Genomic DNA, 14,721 nt, shown 5'->3' with positions numbered 1-14,721 from the left:
AGAGGTCTTTCTTTGTGCGGGTATGGTGTCAAAACTCACTTTCTGCATCATTTAACTTGGAAGAAAATTGTGCTTGTGGCTCAAGTTTCCAGTTTAGATCCTAGGAGGCCTCAGCTCCCAGAAAGCTGATTTTATTTTATCATTTATTTTCTATCATTCTTACTGGATGTATGTTCCACAAGACAGACTTTTACACCCACAGCTGTCTTAGCTTGGCCAGTTGTGACATAGCCTGAGCAGTTTCTAAACAAGAGAAATGTATCTCGGACAATCCTAGAGGCTGCACATCCGAGATGAGGGCATCAGGATAATTGACTTTGGGTGCAGGCTGCAGGCTTCTGGTATTCCCATGTGATAGGAAGACAGCAAGAGGACACCCTGAAATGTTTTGTGTAAAGGATGTTATACCCACTTGTGAAGACTCATGACTGAATTATCCCCACGCCTAATTACTAGCACATTGGGATTTGAAAATACTAATTTCCAAGGACAAAAATACTCAGTCCAATTGTCTTAAGATACCTACCATGGTGTAATAATCTAGGTAATTACTTAAACCTCTTCTTTAGTAAACTGATCTTTAGTTAATGAATATATCCTGCATCTAAGTGAAGTAGTGGCATCCTGGAACTTTGAGAATTTTAAAGTTACTTTTGCAGTCTTACATAGATATGTAACTTGAAAAGTTTCAAAATGATTAATTTTCATAATAATCAAACTTTGGTTTGTTTAGAATGTTTCTGGCTTTTGTTTTGTTTTTATTCCTTTGTTTGTTTTTTTTTTTTACATAATACTTTCACTCTGAACTAAAAATCGCCCAAGACAGTAAGGAAGAAAAATACTGCCCCTGCTTTTATTGTAGTCATACCTGATAGCTTAGGAAACTTAATGACTTGAACCTCATCGGTTTCTTTGTCCCCAGCTGTCATCATTGCCTGCCACACAAATTACTCGTCAACTCTGCCACCAGCATATGATGTCCATACTCAACTTGCGAATTTTTTAATCAAGACCTTTATAGGCATGGTTTCCTTTGACTTAAAATACCAGTTTGTCTTCCTGAGCCAACTTTTCATGGCTAATTTCTAATCCCTCCTTCAAAACTCTCAATGTTTCTGTTTTTAAGAAATGCTAAACCAAAGTGGAATGAGCTAACCTAGTTAGGAGGTCATTAGCACGAACCATGCAAGAGATGAGTGGATAAGTGAATAAGTAATGAGTGAATAAGTGAATTTAAAAAAAAAAAAAAGGAGAGCCTTAGGCTGTGTTGTGTTGTCCCCCTGAGAGACTTGATGCCAGGAGAGCCTTAGACTGTATTGTGTTGTCCCCTCGAAGACTTGATGCCAGTGTAATTATCTTTTCTCTGTCGCTGGGAACAGGGCCTCTCTTGTGATACCACCATGCCAGAGGTCCCGCTATGCCACCTACTTCGATGTTGCTGTTCTCCGCTGCCTTCTCCAGCCCCACTGGTCTGAGGAAGGCACTCAGTGGTCCCTGATGTACTATCTACAAAGGCTGCGACACATGCTGGAAGAGAAGCCAGAAAAGACCCCAGAACCAGATATCCCTCTCCTGCCCAGGCCCAGAAGTAGCTCAATGGTGGCAGCGGCTCCCTCGCTAGTGAACACCCATAAGACCCAAGTGAGACAAACCTGGTTCATTGTCACTTTGGCTGACAACATCAGCTGTAACACATTTTTCTTCTCTTCTGGTTTCAAGCAATTGTGCATTTCCACACCTAAAACTTTGTTGGTGACTAACTCTCCTGTCAATATCCTTCTCTTCTTTTGCATGACCAGAACCTTTGACTGTTCTTCTTATCTCTAGTTACCATTTTGCACAGATACATATGTATCTTATATTTACAGAAGTAAATATACTTTTGTATGTATACTCTAGTATAAGCCTTTGTTTAACCAGAACAATGAAAATTGGGTCTCCTAGAAAATTAGAGAAATAGTTAGAATAAGGAACTGACATGCATACTCATAATTAAATGTCATAAAGTAGGAAATTAGCATTTTATAGATTATGATTCAAAATTAATTTTTTGCCCAACTCTAAATCTTAAGCATCTCAAAACTACCAATAGAAATAATTTTTGATACACATAATTTATTATGAATATTGAAAGAAATAACCTGAATACACCCTGGTGCGGTAACATTCCTATGAAGATTATATTCTGATAAATGATGCCAGCTTTTCAGTGAAGCACTTGATCTTCCCATCTTTCTCATCAGCTCCACGTGGTGAAAATACAGAGAAAGTATTAGCTTGCAGAGCATGCCAGCTGTTTGGTTTTAGTTAAACTTGAGTGGGTTATTCTGAAAATGTTTTCCTGCTCATTCTTTGGTAGTAGACTTCCTCCCACAATTAGCATCTTTTCAAATAAATTATTAACTAGAAAACTCTCCTCTTGGAAAGATATGGGTGAGTTTGGAGATGGGGAAAAATGATCAAAGTGTATCATATGGAAACTGTTTTATATAAAGGATATGTATCTTCTCCCTATATTCTTATGATTTTTAGATCTTTGGTTAAATGGCCTCAGTGTTAAAATTCGCAGCAGGAGTTAAGATAGTAATAGGAAATTAATTTTTTGCAACAGCATAATTTAGACTCCAGAAGTTTAAACATGCAAGTTAAAAAATTTTATAGAAGTCAAAACAAAAGTCATGAAGCCATTATAAAGGCAATACCTCAATAAAATAAGTATTGAAATTATCTAAGTCCCTAAGACTAAGTCATAGCCTATGTTTATTGTTTGTTAAGGATCTCACCATGAAGTGTAATGAAGAAGAAAAATCTCTAAGCCCTGAGGCTTTTTCCAAGGTTTCACTGACCAATCTTCGAAGATCTGCGGTCCCAGATCTGTCTTCAGACCTGGGCATGAACATCTTTAAGAAGGTGAGTATGCGTTTTGACATCTCAGTGATTTAGAAAGCCAGAGGGGCACACTGCCCTGGACCTATCAGAGGATGCAGGGGTGGAAAAGGGAGAAAATATCAGCTTCTAAGTGTAACAGTGACTCACAGCATGACTCTGTAACACAATGTGAGTGTGTGTGTGTGTGTGCATGCGTGTGTGCAAATGTGTGTGTGTACATGTGTCCTATTCTAGGCGTTCCACACAGTTATCCTGAAGGCCCATGCTGGCGGTCCAGTGTGCTCTCAGGTGGAGGTAGCAGGAGTGTAGTGCTGCTAGTTTTCTTTCCTGTGGCTCCATTTCATTTACCAGATACTTCATACAACTAATTCTTGATTATTCCTGTGAGAGCCTATTCTTCAAATTTTTCTGAATAGAAATTAACCCACAGAAATATTAGGCATTTTGCTCAAGCTTAATACTGACAAAAATAAAATAAAATAAAATAAAATAAAAGCTCTGTCTAAAAAGTTCACGTTCTTCTAGATCTGCCATTCTTTCATCATTATATATATATAACTCTATAGAGTTAATCAACTAGAAAATGGTGAAAGGAAGAAGCAATTCAGTCAGGATGGCTAAAGGTGACCCCAAGAAACCAAAGGGCAAGATGTCGGCTTATGCCTTCTTCGTCCAGACCTGCAGGGAAGAACATAAGAAGAAAAACCCCGAGGTCCCAGTCAATTTTGCGGAGTTTTCCAAGAAATGCTCTGAGAGGTGGAAGACAATGTCCGGCAAAGAGAAATCAAAGTTTGATGAAATGGCAAAGGCAGATAAAGTATGCTATGATTGGGAAATGAAAGATTATGGACCAGCTAAAGGAGGCAAGAAGAAGAAGGACCCTAATGCCCCCAAAAGACCACCGTCTGGATTTTTCTTATTCTGCTCTGAATTCTGCCCCAAGATCAAATCTACAAATCCTGGAATCTCCATTGGAGATGTGGCCAAAAAGCTGGGTGAGATGTGGAATAACTTAAGTGACAGTGAAAAGCAGCCTTACATTACCGAGGCCGCAAAGCTGAAGGAGAAGTATGAGAAGGATGTTGCTGACTATAAGTCCAAAGGGAAGTTTGATGGTGCCAAGGGTCCTGCTAAAGTTGCCCGGAAAAAGGTGGAAGAAGAAGAGGAGGAGGAAGAAGAGGAAGAAGAGGAGGAGGAAGAGGAGGAAGATGAATAAAACTCCATCTCCTTGTGAATACCTTAGAGTAGGAAATCGCCGTGATTGACACATCTCTTATTTGAGCCGTGTCTATTGCCCTTGTTAGATTTAATTACAAAATTTGATCACGATCATATTGTAGTTTCTCAAAGTGTCAGTGGTTTACATGAAGTGGCCGTGGGTGTCTGGAGCGCCCTGAAACTGTATCAAAGTTGTACATAGCTCCAAAAATTTTTCAAATGGAAAGGCACTCGCGTGTCCTCATCACTCTGTGCACTTTGCTGTTGGTGTGACAAGGCATTTGAAGATGTTTCGGGCATTTTGTTTGCAACTCGTAAGGTAGTGTTAACTCTATGGTTGGTTATTGGCTAGAAATCCTGAGTTGTCAACTGTACATATCTATAGTTTGTAAAGAGAACAAAACAACCCAGACAGATGCTCCTTGTTTGGCTTGGAGACTGTGAGGGAAGATGCCTTTTGGAGGGGGCCGTAGCTCAGGGCGTGCACTGTGAGGCTGGACCTGTTGATACTGCGGTGGGCATCCATTTTAGCTTCAGGTTGTCTTGTTTTTGTATACAGTGGCATAGCATTCTGCTGACATTCTTAGCTGTGGAAAGGGGGGAGGGGTCAGCTGGCATGAGAAGTGTTTGGATTTTTTCTTTAGTTACGTGCTGTAGATTTTCAGCTGTTTTTAAACTGTAGAGCTCATCATTGTCAGCGAAGCAAAGAACTACTGCATCAACGAAAGTTCAAGAACCCTCTGCACCTAAACGCAATTTACAACATTCTGTTATTTTTTGTATGTTTAGAATGCTGAAATGTTTTTGAAGTTAAATAAACAGTATTACATTTTTTTAAAAAAAAAAAAAGAAAGAAAATGGTGTGTGTGTGTGTGTGGCAGCTTTGTTTTTCTTTTTCTTTTTTTCAAAATTGTTTGTTTAATTGTGTCCGTGAGGAACATAGAAACAGGTATTTTCTTGTCTATCAGCTTACCCCCTTACTAAATAATGAGTTGTGTCTCCTTCACTAACAACACAGCAGTAGGGATTGACCATCATTCTTCTAAAAACATTGACTATTTGGGAGTGGGAGACGATGTATTTTTCTATTCTTGCTGCAGATGGGTATTTTAGTGCTTTAAAAATCTAAGTGCCCAGGCCTTAGCCTAGAATAATGTAGTCAAAATCAATTGCTGAAAGCTAGGTTAAAACATGGGTGTGGTTTTAAAGCTTTTGAAGCCATTCTAAACTGAGTTACCCTTAATCTTGCATGCCTTTGGTATGAATAATAGATTTGTACCAGTGACTATTATGTGTCTTCTTTGACCATCTTTGTGAAGAGTGAAGTTACTAACCAGATCTCAAACTTGAAAAGTAGAACAGAGTCAAAGGAGACAGAACCGAGCTGTGACTAGGGACACTGATTCTCTGCCCCAGTGGTTCTCCGGCCTTGAGTGTGCTTCAAGGATCAGAAGCACCCATAGGGCTTGTTAAGTCATACATCACCAGGCTTCTTTTTCTGAATTTTAGATGTTAGGGATGTCTGAGGTTGAAGCTGCAGTTTTTAACAAGTTCCCAAAGGATGCTACTGCTGATGGTTCAGGGTCTTCTCTGTGAGAACCCATGTTCAAACTCACCCAGCAGAAAGACTTCCAGAAAATATAGCATTTTGCTTAGTTTCCCTCTCTCCATTAACATCCTTGTGACATTTCCCCCTGATTACTGGATGATACTCAATAATGCCCCGCGAGTCCTCTTCCTCGAATATATCCGGTGCTCACTCTGATGTGTCCTTTGCCTTGTATCTCCCTTCTTCTCTCGTGATTATAGTTCAAAAGTCGCAAAGAAGACCGAGAGAGGAAAGGCTCTATTCCATTTCACCACACGGGGAAGAGGCGCCCTAGAAGAATGGGTGTACCATTCCTGCTGCACGAGGACCACCTAGATGTCTCACCCACCAGAAGCACATTCTCATTTGGAAGTTTCTCTGGACTTGGAGAAGACAGGAGAGGCATCGAAAAGGGAGGCTGGCAAACCACCATCTTAGGTGACTGCAAAGATCTTCCCAGTAGGGTGTAGACCAAGTGACCTAATTGTGAATGTGGAGCTCAGGATCCCTTCCAAATATTGATCTTTCTTGAACAGTTTATTCAAGAACACTGGGCCCAAATGCAAGTTCCCCAGTACTAAAATAATGTGGGGTTTTCACAACCAAAGAAATGCAGATAATTTATTAATTATGCAAGATTCCTCTATGATTATCCAGTAAAAGCCATATTTCTTAGATCCTTATAGACATAGAAACATGGCCCTAGAGGATTCTATATATTAATTTTCATTTTTCATCTAATGACAGACTTTTATTTACTTTTATTTAATAAAGAAGTAAAGCAAAGGAGATAGTAACCCATCCCCTTTGGATGGCATATTAAGAAGGGAAGCTTAAAATCAGAAGTTGACAGGCAGCAAGCCACAACAGATGGTCTCTGACATTGGGCTTAGATTGGGTCTGACCTTACCACGGGCAGTCTCATCTGTCATCTTGACCTTGGCTATTCCCAAGTCAAGTCTTGCTATTTTGGTTGAGCTTCATGCTCACCTTCATACACTATCACTCTATTGCTGTCCTCTAGAAGAGGGGGAAAAAACCTCTCAGCAGAGAGCATCTAGATTTTAAAAGTGTCTAGTAATACTCTCATCCATCTCAGGGAAACTGACCCGGCGGGGCAGCTCAGATGCAGCCACTGAAATGGAAAGTCTGAGTGCCCGGCCCTCGCACTCCCACCACACGCTGGTGAGCGACCTCCCAGACCACTCCAACAGTCACGGAGAAAACACTGTCAAGGAAGGTGGGTCGAGCATTGTTGATGGGCTGTAGGCAGGATAGGGATGGTGTGCAGATGTCTTTCATGGTTTCCCATTCTTAAACTGTTATCCAAACACACAGCCTACCTAGGGCTTCCAATGCTATGATGAAACACGGTGACCAAAAGCAACTTGGGGAGGAAAGGGTTTATTTGGCTTATGCTTCCACATTGCTGCTCCTAATAGAAAGAAGTCGGAACAGGAACTGAAGTGGGGAAGCTACCTGTAGGCAGGAGCTGATGCAGAGGCCATGGAGGGGTGCTGTTTACTGGTTTGCTCTCAGGACTTGCTCAGTCTGCTTTTTCCTAGAACCCAGACAACCAGCCTAAGAATGGCACCACCCACAATGGGCTGGACCCTCCCCCATCAATCACTAATTAAGAAAATGCCCAACCGGCTTGCCTTCAGCCTGACCTTAAGGAAGAATTTTCTTAATTGAAGTCCCCTCCTCTGAGGTGACTTTAGCCTGTGACAAATTGATATACAAACATCAGGCATACCAGGTTGATTGTTCTCTGCGTCCTTATATTTTCATAACCCTGCATCTTTCATTTGTATTGCTCAGAAGTGTGCTTGTTAGTTACTCTTAGCACAGCTTTAGTAGCAAGGGTGGTTGATACTGCTGGATGAGCACCACGCCTTCAGGGGAAGAACAAGGGCAAAGCACTCATACATATTCCAAAATATCATAAGCCCAAAGGCTGGAGAATGTCTAGATTCATTGCTCGTCCACCTCTGTGCTACACCTCCAAGGCAGGCAGCTCGTACACATCAGTGCAAAGGAAATCTAACCTCTCTCAGGTCACCAAATCATTTTGCTGACAGCCTCTGTCTCACCTTGGTGTTTATGCAGAGCAAATGTGTGTCTCTGGGTGGTGCACAGCTTCTTACTCTTTACTTGCAGCAGAACTATTTCTTCTTTTCATTCTTGTCATGTTCTCACATTAACATAAACTTTACCCCTTGGTCCCCTTTGTTCCCAACTGTACTATATGTATTCAGTGGTGTCTATTAGTTGTCATTACAAATCTGAGCTGCATTTTGGTTAACTGTTTGGCAGTTTAAAGTATGTATACAGTATGTTCTGACTACTCTCCCCATCCCACACTTGGGCCTTTTTTGTTTCTTAGTCCCTATCCACACCAGTGCATCTTCCCCATCTCCATCCCTATTAGTTTTTTTCTCAAGTTTCTAATGTTTAGTTTAACAAAGTGAAATTTATTTAACAGCTATAAACTCATAGAAAAAGATCTCAAATAAATCAGTTTATATCAATGAGCTGTCACATAACAGTAAACAGTCTATGTAATCAACGTAAGTATGTTGAGTTGAATGTTATCAACTTCAGTTAGCGTTATGAAATTTAGATTCTAGCTTCAGTCTTAATGAGAATGTTTGTGATGACAGTTCTCTGTGCCCTCACTATCTGTCAGATATCAGATTGCCTTGACGGCCTCCCCTGCAAGTTGAAAATAGTCCATTATCTTTAAAAGTTCTGATTGTGGTCACGATGTAAGTAGCACAACAGTCTAACTGCTGGATCAGGTCCATGTGAGGAAACCCAAAACCTTGCTCTTGTCTTCCCAGTGCGATCACAGATCTCCACCATCACAGTTGCCACCTTCAACACCACGCTGGCATCCTTCAATGTCGGCTATGCGGACTTTTTCAGTGAGCATATGCGGAAACTCTGCAGCCAAGTGCCTATCCCAGAGATGCCGCACGAACCCCTGGCATGCGCAAACTTGCCCCGAAGCCTCACAGATTCCTGCATTAACTACAGCTACCTGGAGGACACAGAGCACATTGATGGGACCAACAACTTTGTCCATAAGAACGGCATGCTGGATCTTTCTGTAAGGAGCAGTACTTTTACTTATATAAAGAGGGAAAAAGACTTTAGTGTAATTTTTAGAAGATTGGGTAACATGGGCATGCAGATATCTTAGAAGTATTAGCTGTATCTTAAAATGAAGAAGCAACCCATATACAAATGCACAGGAATATCAGCCATCTTAAATGTACATTTGGGTTTTTTTTCAAGTATTTTATTATATTTGCTCTTAGAATGTGTTTGTCTAAAGCCTTAGTGAATCCGAATGCACATACGTCGATACATTTGAGTGTATGCTCCACTGCACCTCTGTGCTTTTTCTTTAGTTATATAATCACCAGGACTGTGAGCCTCCCACGAAGCCAGAAGGAATAAGGAATGAATAGAAGTCCTTGAAAGATCTCAGCTTGCATTCTCAGGAGTGCCCGATTCGAGTACAGTCATTAACCAATGAAAGCGTTGTTATATTTTACCAACATTTTTATTGCACTGTATGGAACCAGGCTCAGTAAATAATTTAAGATATTAAAACCAATAAAGGATCATAATTTAAACGTTCAAATATTATGCATTTAAAATTGAAGGTTAAATAATGATGCAAGCGTGAGGGCGTCAATGTCCCTGGGTGTAAGTCTAAGGAAGCCTTTGTTCTTCATTGTTTGTGGAAAGGGAAATGCAGAGGATTAAAATGTTTTGTATTTAAAAAGTCAGTTAAATGTGCATTTGGGCAAATGATTTTTTTAAAAAAATTAACTCAATGTGCTTTATTATCTCCACCAACTATTTTTCTTAACGAAATACTAAGTGTCTTCAATTCTTATGCCTGAATTATTTATAATCATTTCTACTAGTTCCCAGTGAAATGGATTAAACAGAATGAGAGACTTTTGGAAAAGGGAATGCAGGCGACCTCATTGTCTTGTATTTACCTTTGTGTTCTGCAGGTGGTTCTGAAGGCTGTTTATCTTGTTCTTAACCATGACATCAGTTCTCGCATCTGTGATGTGGCACTAAACATTGTGGAATGTTTGCTTCAACTTGGTGTAGTTCCCTGTGTAGAGAAAAATCGGAAGAAAAGTGAAAACAAAGAAAACGACACTGTGGAAAAGAGACCAAGCGAGGGGACTTTCCAGTTCAAAGGCGTGTCTTCAAGTTCCACCAGTGGGTTTGGGGCCCCTTCTGCTAGTGGAGCTGGAGATGGTGGAGCAGGAGAAGGAGGAGGTGGAGATGGAGGAGGCGGAGGTGGCGGAAATGGAGGAGGAGGTGGAGGAGGTGGAGGTGGTCCTTATGAGAAGAATGAGAAGAACCAAGAGAAGGTATGGTTGAATCTGTATCTGCTGTATTCTCAAGCAGTTTGGTGTCCAGAATTCGTTTTCATTTGTGGGTGTGTGTATATGAACATGCATGTGGGGGGGGGGTGTATGTGTGTAGTTTTGCTTATTTTCCCAGATATTTATTTATTAATATAACAAGAAGTCCCTAGAGTCTGAAAGCAATAATGGTAGAAATTTTTTTAATGACACGTTCAGCAGGCATATGTAGAGTCTTAGATGACTTTGGCTTCTAAATCCAAAAGTTGTCACCCATGCAATGTTAGAACTGGTTTGTTCTTTTATTTGTTTGGTTTGTTGGTTGTTTTGTTCTCTTGGTAATATTATTTCTGGAAGACAGCATCTTAAGCCTACTATGTTATCCCAATTCAGTCTGACAGCAAGGATAGCTTCTTTCTCAAGGCTGCATATCTAGCTTATTAATTCAGCAACCGTCTAATGAGACTCTACAAAAATTACTTAGCAGATTTTTATAATCAGCAGACATTGACTTCTTGCATTTATAGAGGCTGTAAAGTGCAAGCTTCTGGTGCCAGTAGGAGTTTCCTGCAGCCTTTTCTCTGGGCCAGAAGGTGACCACCATCACTATGTGTTCACATGACCTTCTCTATGCAAGAGCAAACAAACGCTGAGAACACTAGTTTCTCTATGAGGCTCCCTGGCTCTGGACACCTTGTCTAACTTCATTTAATTCTCATTACCTCTCAAAGCCAGTCTCCAAACACCAACAGATGGAGAGTTAAGGCTTTAGTATTTGAATTTGAGAGACACAGATATCATTTGGTATGGGAACAGATATCCAGCCTCAGTTCTCTTGAGTCTCAGTGTGTCACATCCCTGAGGCTGTTATCAGATTCTTATTGGTTGTCCCCAATTTCATTTTTGCTGCTTCTCATCATGCCTTACAATCTATTGATTTATCAAGAATTTCTTTTCTGTCATTTTGAAGTTTAGATTCAAATTATCACCATTCAAATTCACATAATTTGCACTGATTGCAGTTGGAGGTTTTAGCATCAAATTGATATTCATAAGTTGAAATAAACCAGAGAATTTTTTAACAGGTGACAATAAATATATCATAAAAAGTTTACAAGTAAAAGATTACACTGTAAACACTTTTGCAATTTGTTACATAAACTTTGGATTGTCTAAGTTTTTCCATATCAGATTTTAACATATAAATGAATAGTACTGTTTTCTACCTATAGCCCCACTGGTGCATATTTACTCTGTTAATATTCTATTTCTTCACCTCACAATTTGATTATATCTCCCCAAGATTCATGAGCTCTGATCCACAGAACTATTCCAGTATTCTTGGGTTCTTACTACTTTATTTAGAATTTTCTACTCTTGTCTTAATCATGTTTCCTGTCTAAATATTATCTTAAAAACATTTAGTTAATAACTATGTGAACAATTAATTAATTTATATAATGATATAACTATAATTAAGCAGCTATATATAATTCTTAGTTATAGTAAGTAACTATAGTAATTATTATATTTAATATTATAGCATGATACAATAAATCTTATTTTGACCAAAATTACCACATGTGGAAAATTTTAAGGTCACATTTTATGATCTCCAGAACAGTAACCAAGATGTGAATATTATGTAGTCACTTCTCAAACTGCAATTAGACTTCAAGATCTATAAAAATCTATTTTACCTTAAAACTATCTGTTACTTTCTGTGGAATTAGAGTTTATCTGCTTTTCAACTTGCTATCCAGGACTCCAGAAAGAAAGGGAAAGCTAATTTTTATTTCTTTATTGGACTCTAGCATATAATAAAAGCTTAAAATATCATTTAATAACTCTGATTTCTGCCTGTAGCTTAATACATCTTTCTTCATGTCTCCAGTGAAAGCAACCTAACTCCCAACGACATCTGAAGGCCTAAAGAAATAAAGCCTAGATGGATGTGTACAAAGAGTTCTCAGGGCTAGAAAAGCTTTTAAAGAGCATATAATAATTTTAAAATTTATGTAAATCAACCTTCCAGAGAAGCCCTTGTCAGTGTGACCTTTCCCAAGGTGCTGCTACAAAATGCTGCAATGTTCCTGAGTTACCCAGAGGTGCTCAACTAAGGGGACCAATGAGGACACAAATCCAATCAGTATTAAGCTGTCCTTATGAGTGACTCTGAGGGACAGCAGTGACACAGGCCCATAAATAATGCTGTACTTGCTTTGCTCTTGTTGTGGCCACCACGTGCTGTCCCCTACTTCTCACAGTGTGTACAAGGCAGGCATTAACGTGGTTCCCTTTTTAGAAAGCATGGGATCTTAAATATTAACAGTTTGCCCAAGATCACATAATTGTTAAATACTAAAGTTAAAATCTGGATCCAAACTGAAAATCATTTCTTACTTAGCAAGTAATAATTACAGAGTTTTCTTTGGATTCAAGGATGATTCTTCAAAGCAGTCACCAGGTGACGTAAAGTGACCTTTAACTCCTCCTTACTTTGTGCCCTGACTAGTCACTGGAGAAACAGTTCCTTGAGGCGAACAACAGGATATTGAGTGGTTAATAGAGGTAACTCTGCACTGGGAGGAGGTCTTCGGTTGAGGCGGGTTAACCAACATTTCTATCACTCAGAGATGTTTTATTCCTGAAGTGTGCTCTCTGGGACACCATCCCACATCTGCTTCTTGAGTTTGCACACAAGAGGAGGAGAACCAGTTGGGTAATGTTAGGGAAGGGGAGATTCCACCTCTCCATGTTAAAGTGGATGATAATGTGGCTAGAACCTCCTAGTCCTTTCACGCTGTGCCCACATTGCTGTATTCTTTTTGTCAACAGTGTGACTAATGGGAGAAAAAAACACCCTCATGATTGTGGAGTGATTCCCTTCCCCTGTTTTATTTGGTCTCTATGGAAAACCTATGATACGGGAAGGATAGCCATCAGTAGTACCCTTACTTCACAGGCAGAAAAGTAAAACACAGAAAACTTAGTTAATTTATGCAATTGTCTTGTATCACATAAGCAACTACAGACCATGAGCTCTTGCTCCATGATGCACATGCTGACAGTTGAACATAACCAGGAGTAAGGAGCCTTCAACTATTGAAATGATAAGGGCCATCCCACAGTGGGCTCAGCACTATTCCTCAGAAACAGCTTATTTATTCTTCTATAGAAAGAATTCTAAGTTCTTTTTTGGGAAAATCCCTGTTTTCCATTCTCCAAAAGTAAGAGAGACAAAAGACAAATTTCATAATTCATCTCAGGAGAGCTTCTGGATGAGTCTCAGGAGTCCAGCTGAGTATTTATTGAGTTCTATACATTCTACTTTGTTGTGGTTACTATGTTTATTGCAATATGATGGAAGTAGACCTTGGGAGGTTTTTCTCCAAAAATGTCAATTTTATTACCAGAAGATTTCCAAGTTCCAGACTTTGATCAGTTCCAGAGAGCTAATAATTATCTTTGCCTAGTGGTGTTATCAGAAACATACTGATAATGATAGTCTCTAAGAAAATCTATTTGTGTTCTCTGTTGATTATCCCATCTCTGTCTCTCTCTAGGTTGTAGTTCTGATCATTCATCAAGGATGTGAAAGTATGTCTTAGAATAAACACATTCAAATTCTGTATTGTCATAGGATGTTCAGAATGCAGTTTCTTTCTGTTGGTTCATATACTAGGTTTTTAAAAAGTGTGTTTGTTGAACTCTTGACAACATTATTTTCTAAATTGATATAACACACATTAATTTTATAAACTAGAATTCTAGTATCAAAAAAGCTTGGTGGCAAAGTCAATAGGCTTCTCTTTCTTTCTCCATCATGGTTACTAGGATGAAAATACACCTGTAAGCAACCATAGGCTTGCCCTCACTATGCTCATCAAAATTGTCAAGTCTTTGGGATGTGCCTATGGTTGTGGAGAAGGACACCGGGGGCTCTCCGGAGATCGTCTGAGACACCAGGTATTCCGAGAGAATGTAAGAGAATTAAAGTAGATTCCATTTACTCTTTCACTGTCTTTCTCTTCCATACTTCCAAATGAGGAATGAGTCCTTTGACAATGAGGGTCAATGTTCCTGAAAATATTGTATTTCATAGGCAACCAATACCATCTTTGGGAGAGAGGATTCCCACAAGGCATCTCAAGATATCTAAAACTGGGGCTTGGGAAAGTTTGACTGGGAAAGCTAGTCTGGCTCCTGGCTATTGCAGAGCATTTGGAAAAGGGGTGCAGAATGAGAACATCTAAATAGAAGTCTGAAAGGACTTTGCACAGATGCATACATTTAGTAAACATCTGGTGATCTGTGCAGAGACTCCTTCGATCATCTGGGTAACAAGGAAGCATCTCACATAAGGAGGGGTCAAAGGCATTGATATTCTTATTTAGAAATGGAAAGTGGCCCTTATTGAGACAAATCAGGACTGTAAAAGTAGCCAAGCATCTGGCTGCTTTGCTTGAGAATGCCCCTCATCTTCTGTATGTTTGAGCTCACATTTCTTTGAACTGTATGAAACTTGAAACTCTGCATATGGGCTGTCACTGGACTGCAGTAAGGAAATGTGTTCTATTATAGCTCAAGTTCAATTGCGTCTACCAACTGCTACCTTCCCTTCTG

At 39.6% G+C, this 14,721-nt stretch overlaps 2 protein-coding genes across 10 annotated transcripts in view; both read left to right on the top strand.

The window, feature by feature from the left end:
* Unc80 (unc-80 homolog, NALCN channel complex subunit) overlaps positions 1-14,721 on the top strand; it is a 191,109-nt gene that overhangs the window by 26,562 nt on the left and 149,826 nt on the right. For 7 of the 9 annotated variants that reach the window (XM_057761417.1, XM_057761416.1, XM_057761419.1 and 4 more), the window contains 7 exons: positions 1,380-1,641; positions 2,776-2,910; positions 5,917-6,133; positions 6,795-6,935; positions 8,539-8,807; positions 9,730-10,101; positions 13,933-14,079. In XM_057761417.1, coding sequence (XP_057617400.1) covers positions 1,380-1,641; positions 2,776-2,910; positions 5,917-6,133; positions 6,795-6,935; positions 8,539-8,807; positions 9,730-10,101; positions 13,933-14,079 — 1,543 coding nt within the window. The remainder of the gene's footprint in view (positions 1-1,379; positions 1,642-2,775; positions 2,911-5,916; positions 6,134-6,794; positions 6,936-8,538; positions 8,808-9,729; positions 10,102-13,932; positions 14,080-14,721) is intronic. The other 2 variants (XM_057761422.1, XM_057761420.1) reach the window with 1 other exon arrangement.
* On the top strand, positions 2,776-4,648 carry LOC130869379 (high mobility group protein B3-like). Its single transcript, XM_057761452.1, has 2 exons — positions 2,776-2,910; positions 3,456-4,648. The coding sequence occupies exon 2, from the start codon at positions 3,473-3,475 to the stop codon at positions 4,103-4,105; it is 633 nt and encodes a 210-aa protein (XP_057617435.1). The 5' UTR covers positions 2,776-2,910; positions 3,456-3,472; the 3' UTR covers positions 4,106-4,648.

Source organism: Chionomys nivalis, chromosome 2, assembly GCF_950005125.1.
Source record: "Chionomys nivalis chromosome 2, mChiNiv1.1, whole genome shotgun sequence".
In the NCBI taxonomy this organism is placed as follows: Eukaryota; Metazoa; Chordata; class Mammalia; order Rodentia; family Cricetidae; genus Chionomys; species Chionomys nivalis.
This window is presented reverse-complemented; position numbering and strand designations above follow the sequence as displayed.

Coding starts and splice junctions, on each gene's coding strand:
- LOC130869379 (XM_057761452.1), top strand. CDS start 3,473: ATGGTGAAAGGAAGAAGCAATTCAGTCAGGATGGCTAAAGGTGACCCC.